General features: G+C 34.6%; 1 protein-coding gene across 1 annotated transcript; it reads right to left on the bottom strand.

The window, feature by feature from the left end:
* Positions 1-415: 415 nt before the first annotated feature.
* Positions 416-7,919, bottom strand: LOC127631070 (transcription cofactor vestigial-like protein 4). Its single transcript, XM_052109035.1, has 5 exons — positions 7,765-7,919; positions 3,845-3,968; positions 3,450-3,687; positions 1,957-2,038; positions 416-1,557 (listed from the first exon to the last, which is right to left on the bottom strand). Exons 1-5 carry the CDS (start codon positions 7,829-7,831, stop codon positions 1,253-1,255), a joined length of 816 nt encoding a protein of 271 aa, XP_051964995.1. The 5' UTR covers positions 7,832-7,919; the 3' UTR covers positions 416-1,252.
* Between the last annotated feature and the right edge of the window lie 490 nt (positions 7,920-8,409).

The raw sequence follows: 8,409 nt of genomic DNA, 5'->3' as shown, positions 1-8,409 counted from the left end.
TTTTGGCAACAAAAAGACTCCTTTTGAACTCTGTTCAATAGCTTTTTTTACTGTAACTTTGTGCCAGCAAATCTTCATTTAAACCAGTTTCTCAGCCTCATGAACCTGATTTTGTGATTGACAAGTTTTGCACCTGATCTCACTGGCAGTTGAATTTGTTTTTATTTTTTTTGTAAGTTGTTTTCCAGTTGATGCCTACTCAATATAAGGAGGCTAAATATAATTGTGATTTAGCTATTGGTAAAAAAAGATTTTTTTAGAGGCACTGGTGAACAGAGCTTCTTTGTCAAGAGAGAATCTATAGTGCCAGTAAATATTTTTATTAAGTTTTGACTAATTTTATACAATCCCATAACCTTAATTCATAATTCAGCATAAACATACATAATCACGCTCCATTGATTTCTAAAACCAAGTATCTGTGAGCATTTAGCGTGAATGGCCATGTTAGAAAGATTAAAAGTAAGGCCAGCATGCTCTAAACAAGACCCATTAATGATGGGTGACTGTTGATGACTGAATGCCAGTCGGACTACTTTATTTGTTGGCTCTGTGCTCATTCACAAAACAACAAATTCTGCAAAGAACTTTTTATTACAAATATGTACAATAGTCTGCTATAATACAGCATACAATCTTAATAGAGTTTGAAATGAACAGCTATAGCCCAAATAGAGATTCAAAACATTTACCCACCTCTTGTTTCAAGCATTTTTGCAATGAATTAAACTTTCTGAACTAGTATTGTTTCAGTGCTGCATTTGGGTTACAAGATCTTGGTAAACTGTCTAATATAAATATGCATGTGGTATCAAAGCAAAGATTACAGAAAAATGAAATGTTACTAACAATAATCAGTGCAATCACAGTCAACAAATAAAAAACAGTGGCACCCATAGTGTAAGGCAATTAGCTCAACCGACAAAACCAATTACAAAAAACAAAACAAAGCCAACTCTAACAAAGCTTATCTACCATGAAATGATCTGATTCTCTGGAAGTGGACATTAAATATCTCCATGTGAAATCCCATTAAAAGACATTTAAACTTAAAGGGAGATTTAACACTCCCGGCTCACAATCTGCTTATGGAGTTTTAGTGATGATGGCAACATCACATCAATTCACCGACCCCCCTCCCTTTTCACAGAATCACACTCATCCTTTGGCTTTTTACAGCAGAAATGCTTGGGCCTACACAAAGGTTCTACATACATCATGTCATATCTACAGTACATATTCTCTCTCTTCTTCATTTGTCAGACCAGGGTGTGGTTGTAGTAGGGCTGACTGAATCTTTGTGGGCCCTTTTGGGACTCTGGCTGTAGCTGGGCGAGTGGATGAAGGTTGGACTGCTGGGTGGGGATGAGGAAGACAGAGAGGACGAGGAGGAGTTGCAGGAGGAGGTTGAACCTTTGAGCTGGAGCCATTTATCACCCAGCGCCTTGGAAAAATGGTCATCAACAGACACGCTAATGGAGGTGGCTCTGTGGTAGTTCATTCCAAGACTCCTCTGGAAATGCTCTTCGACGTGGTCATAACTGTGCTGGGTAACAACTGATGAAACACAATGGAGACAGAGTTAGATGATGATATGTGTAACTTGATAAACAATACATTTTGATATGGGAGCAAAATATGTCTGCATGGACATACATGAACTAATATTAACATTAAAGGGTGAGTTCACTCAAAACTGTATGACTATCTTTCTTCCATGGAACACAAAAGGGGAAATTTTGAAAGCTGTTGATGCTGCTCTTTTTTCCCATGTAATAAAAGCGAAGGATGACTGAGGCTGTCAGTTCCTAACATTCTGCTCAACATTTCCTTTTGTGTTCCACAGAAGAAAGAAAAGTTTGGAACAATATGAGGGTATGTCAATTATGACTGAACTGTTCCTTTCAAGGAAGAGTGACAAGCTCGGTTGCTTAGTTAACAGCTTATTTAACTTACTATTAGAGTTTTTGCAGCAATCTTCAGCTTTTTTTGTGGACCTTGTTGCAGAGGAGACACATGTGATGACAGAGGGTCGTATCTGAAAAAGACAGCAAATGTCAGCAAATCCTCATATGCATACTTTTTTTTGGATAATTAAATTGCAGATCTATAATTGATAAGAATACTTTACAGAATTCTTACTCAGTCACCATTCACTTTAATTGTATGGAAAAGCATGCAATGAAAGTGCATTGTGATTGAGGCTAACATTCTCCCGAACACCATATGTCATATAATGTCATATGAGTTTGGAACAACTTGAGGGTGAATGAATGATGATAAAATTTCAATTTTTGGTGGAACCATCCCTTTAATGAATGACACTGATGGAAAATTAGGAAACTAAATAAGAAATCTCATGAACTGGATTGTATCCCAAATTCCTTACAGTATGTTCATGGGGCTTCTAGACTGTTGCTCCCTCAGCCCTGATGCCACTAGCAGGTCAACAACAGCACCGGTGTGTTGAGACTTGTTGACAAAATTCCTCCACCCATTGCTCACATTTTCTCTCTGAATCCGGCTGGATTGCATATCTGAGACAGGCAGAGACCTGTCTGCACTCTAAAGAGCCACTCTCTCAGGAACACATAAGTGCCTTTCTGCATTCTGTTGTGTCTCATAGTGGTGAATATTTTAATTATGGACTATCAAGTGGCTTTGTTTGTAGTTAGATAGGTTTGTGATGGACAAGGGCCTCAAGTTTCTGCTGCCAGAATACTGTTTAGCCAGTGACTGGTCCCCACAGTACTTAGATTTGGTACAATTTGGCAGAATTTGGTACAGTATTATTCAATGGAAATTTTAATGTTACTGCTGACATATATATTAATATACAGTATCTACATACCCATTTATTATATAATAAAAATATAATATAAATATTTTGTGTTAAGTAGATTTATATTGTTAATATAATATATGAAATATTTATTAAAATATAGTACATATATATATATATATATATATATATATATATATATATATATATATATATATATATATATATATATATATATATACAATAAATATATTTAATAAAATACATTATGTAATATTAATATATTATATAACACTATACAAATATCCATGTTAATAAGATTTATATATATAAATAAGATTATATATATATATATATATATATATATATATATATATATAAATCTTATTAACATGGAAATTATATACAAATTATAAATAATTATATATTTTTTCATTTTAATTATATAATGATAAATATTTGTAATAATTAAAAAAATATTTAATTCAATCTATTATTTTTACAAATATTTTATTATTAAATTATGAATATGAATAATTATGTATTTAAATATTATTTCGATAATATATATTATACACATATAATATTTGTTTTTATATACTGTATATTTATTTAAATCTCAAAACATGTAAAAACTGAAAGTTTGTGTTTCAGTAATAATAATTACCTGTATTTGTCTGACTGTTGTGGGTTTGGTTTGGCCCTCAGTCTTCTCTGGTTCTGGGCGGGGTTTTTTTATTAGGGCCAGAGGCTCATCCATGACTGGGGTGGAGTACACTGGGCTGGGGATCAAGTGAGTAGGACTGGCTGTGGGGCTCCATGTGGATGTGGGGCTTTCAGGAATACTGAAACCAGATGACCTCCGAGCACTGTTGGCCAAGCTCTTACTAAGGGCCCTCTCTCTCCTAAAAACATAAAAATAAATTACTATACTAAATCAACAGTCCATTAGTTGCTAATATAATTTGGGAATGGGTTACATGTTGGTCCATGGTGAGCTACTGTTAGGCTATAACAAACAGGAGACTTTCATTGGTTTGAGATTGATGGTAATGAATATACCTTTCTTCAAGTGTCCATCCTCTGTCTGAACTGTGTTTGCGCTTTATTGGGTGGGCAGGGAGCATTCGCACCCTGTCACTGTTCATATGGCGAAATCTGTCTTCACTCCTTAGACTGGGCTGACCTGTAAAGAAAAGGGGGATCAGACGGTCAGTGCCAGCCACTGATTCCCATACGTGTGAAAAGGTGTGGCAAACAAGTAAACAAATAACTCTTAACTCGTGGAATTTCATCACTTCTTGTGTATCTTAATTGTGGGAAAAAACGTTGTTGGGCCACCGTTAAATGTAAACTCCATTAAGTGGCAGAGCAAGATCAACTGGCTCTGTGGGTATTACTGTAGAACTACCCAGCTGATTCACTGCTAACGGTAAATGTCATTCAAATTCTGGAAAACATACAAGCCAAAAAAAATAATAAAAAAATCGGACACATCGTTGAACAAATGAGGATATTATTGGCTTGTTGTTCATCCCGCTTTGGGGGGCAAAACAGGCTTTGCAGGTTTTTAAGGCATGCAACTCACAACATGTTTACCCAACATAATGATAGTAACAGACTTATTCAAACTGAAATACACATCACGATTCATATGCTAACATCGTTAACAGTGTCATACAAATGTCTCATCATAAAAATGACAGTATATAAACTCCTATGTACTACATGTACAGTGGAAAAAGATGGTTGTCGCATGACAATATCAGTTCTTAAAAAAATTAATTTTAAGAGCACATTTTTATTTCTATTTCTATAGGGAAAGTGAAACCACACACACACATTGGGTTAGCATGTTTTATGGGGACGTTCCAAACATATAATGTTTTTAATACTGTACAAACTTTATATTCTATCCCCTAACCCTTACAAGACCCCTAAACCTAACCCTCACAGAAAACTTTCTGCATTTTTACATGTTCAAAAAACATAATTTAGTTTGATTTATAAGCTGTTTTATGACCGACAAAATGTCCACACAACGTCAAAAATGTAGTGTTTTACTATCCTTACGGGGATAAATACACACACACACACACACACACACACACACATATATTTACACCAATCAGCCACAAGATTAAAACCACCTGCCTAATATTGCGAAGACCCCCCCTACACCACAATTGTAAAGAGCGGTTATCTGAGTTACCGTAGACTTTGTCCGTTCCAACCAGTCTCGCCATTTTCTGTTGACCTCTCTCATCAACAAGGCATTTCCGTCCACAGAACTGCTGCTCACTGGATGTTTTTTTGTTTTTGACACCATTCTGAGTAAATACCATCTGGCACTAACAATCATCCATGCGATTATCTAATCAGCCAGTCATGTCGCAGCAGTGCATAAAATCATGCAGATATGGGTCAGGACCTTCAGTTAATGTTCAGATGGGCTGGTTTGAGTATTTCTGTAACTGCTGATCTCCTGAGATTTCATGCACGACAGTCTCTAGAATTTACTCCGAATGGTGCCAAAAACAAAAAACATCCAGTGAGCTGCAGTTCTGTGGATGGAAATGTCTTGTTGATGAGAGAGTTCGACAGAGAATGTCCAGACTGGTTCGATCTGACAAAGTCAACGTTAACTCAGATAACTACTCTGTACAATTGTGGTGAGAAGAATATAATCTCAGAATGCTATTCTGAGATGCGGGTTTGGCGCTGTTTTGGCGGCACAAGGGGGACATACACAATATTAGGCAGGTGGTTTTAATGTTGTGGCTTATATATATATATATATATATATATATATATATATATATATATATATATATATATATATATATATATATATAATGGTTTCCTATATATATATATATATATATATATATATATATATATATATATATATATATATAGCTGACTTAAGATATGTGTTCAGAATAATTTGTAATCCATTTTGATTCTTGAATCACTGAGCTATGGTCTGTGCATTATAAAACCATATCTTAAAAAATTGTAAACAGGGAAGACTCAAATTTAATAATGCATAATATGAGAATCACTCTCATTTTTTCACTCTCAACCTTACTACTTTTTTGTAATGCGTTTTGGGGTCTCATTTTGAATCAGAATGAGTAAACCTTCCCATTGTAATGTGAGAAGCCAGGATATGATAACATTGCCCTGTACATTACCATTTAAACATGTACTTGGCCCTTAATTATGATTCTTGAGAGAGTAAAGGTTTCATAATATCCTCCTGATCTTATCCGTCAAAGGGCTCAGATGTAGATTTATCACACTTTTAAGCAATTATCACAATTTCATCAGAATGGAAAATGTAACTATTATACCTGAACAGTTACTACATCAATTATAGTCTCTTTATTTGCTAAATGTTTTAGGAAGAGATAAAGACCCAAAACAAGATCATGGGGAATGGATATCAATTAAAACACATATTAGACCAGTCAGGGCCCATGTTGATTTGATAAGGGATTAAAATCACTGAGGCATTCTCCCTGATCATGAATGAATTGGTTTAAGGTGCTATCAGATAACAAGTAGATTAGTTTCTTAAATGCTCAAATGGCTTAGATGATGAGGGGGCACCTTTGGCAGAACCCTCCCTCACTTACATATGTGTATATGTACAAGTATGCACTGGACCGTGACAGGGCAGGTTGAATCTGCATGACAGAGGTTGGGGTGCTGGGTGTAAACCACACCTTAAACCTTGACTGATGACTGATTTTTAGTGCCTCGGGGAGGGATATTTTTCTAAAGAGTTTTAAGACAAAGACAGACCCACATCCCTTCTGTTCTTTTCTCTTTCATTTGCAGTCTAACAAATTGCAACCCTCTTAATCTCAAATTTCCATCATAAATCTTTAAGCTTAAAAATACCAGAACATTACTCAACTGATCACTTATCACACTTTTTGTGTGTTCTTTTTTTTATAATTCTGCATAATTTTACATGAATAAATTAATTAATTCAACATCACCTGTGAACACACATCTAAGTAAATTACATTTCACAATATTTAATTCTAATTGTATCCTACTGTACATTTTGTACAGTGCATTACAACTAATAATAATAAATAATTCTATACACTGGGTTGGGGAGTAACAGAATACATGTAATGGGAATTACAAATATTAAAAATACAAAATATAAGTAACTGTATTCCACTGCAGTTGCAATTTCAATAATTGGTAATTAGAATACAGTTACATTAAAAAAGTATTTGATTACTGAAGAGATTACTTTGTATTTTATTGTCATTTGTTTCATTTAATATTTAGTCAATTCAGATGAAAAATATTTATCTATATAAATGATGCAATCCAAAGTACATTTGAACAGCGGTGAAACACTTTCTTATGATGTGTTACATTCATACGAGCAGACAGAGAGTACGTTTGAAGTAAGTTTGGAGCAAAAGAAATAGAAATAAACCTTGTGTAAATTGCCAGCTTTACGCTAAACTAAACTGCTATTTCTAGCCATTTTACATGCACATGTTACCTTTGATATTAGGGCAAAAATTATATTCTTTATAATAATTTTTTAAGTTATTTAAAACAAGATCAATTTGATTTATCTTATTGCATAAGATATTTAGGTTTTTCAGAGAATGTATTTTTAACATGTGTATTTTGTCTTAATGTAGTGGCAAAGTTTTTATAGTCAAAACAAGTGAAAAACTCTACTATTGCTGAAGAAGTAATCCAAAGTATTTAGAATAGATTACTGACATTACTGATTACTTGAGTAATGTAACAGAATACGTTACAAATTACATTTTACTGGATGTATTCCGTAATCTGGAGTGGAATACATTTCAAAAGTAACACTCTCAACCCGGTGTATAATAAACAATGCAATGGGACACAGATAACACATAAAGCAATTATAACCTTAATTGTATCGTTTAAACTGCTGGTATTCAGAAAAAAAAGAAGATAATTACCCTCTAAGATGTACACTTTAAAGCCACTGCTCATCCGGGTAATGTAGTGGAAGTTTGTGACCGCCATGATTCTAATTCTTCTGTGCTATTCCAGCAACAACTTGAGTTTTGAGTGCCAGGACCGTTCCTCGTGGAGCTTTGTATTGTCACTGAGCTCAAATGTCTTGCGCTTCCCTTGAAAATCTCCCCCTGACTTTTTATTGGCTGGTCGGAGGCCAACCCCTACCTCTCCCTGTTCTTTGTCTATTTGAAACAACCTACCACCACAGGTGCCTTATGGGAGGAGTCACATGAAAAGCTGTGAATTGTCTGCTGTCTATCAACCACCCCTCCCACCAACATAGACTAAAGTGACCGCTTAAATGAAATAGAAAGTAAAATATTAGCTAAATAAATAATTGATAACATATTATATTATCCCAATAAGACTTATCACAATTGGCGCATATCACAATTTCAATATCTATACTGACATTTATGGTATGTACTGGATAAATGGTGAGAGCTTTCATAAAATTGTAGAGACTTGCATCACATAGACAGACCACACTATCTTCTCTATCTGATTAATTTTGTCAGACAACTCAAAATAAAACAATCAGGCTGTAAGGTGGCTCTACCCTCCTCACCAAGTATCAACACGCC

The sequence above is a fragment of the Xyrauchen texanus genome, chromosome 37 (assembly GCF_025860055.1).
Source record: "Xyrauchen texanus isolate HMW12.3.18 chromosome 37, RBS_HiC_50CHRs, whole genome shotgun sequence".
Taxonomy (NCBI): Eukaryota; Metazoa; Chordata; class Actinopteri; order Cypriniformes; family Catostomidae; genus Xyrauchen; species Xyrauchen texanus.
This window is presented reverse-complemented; position numbering and strand designations above follow the sequence as displayed.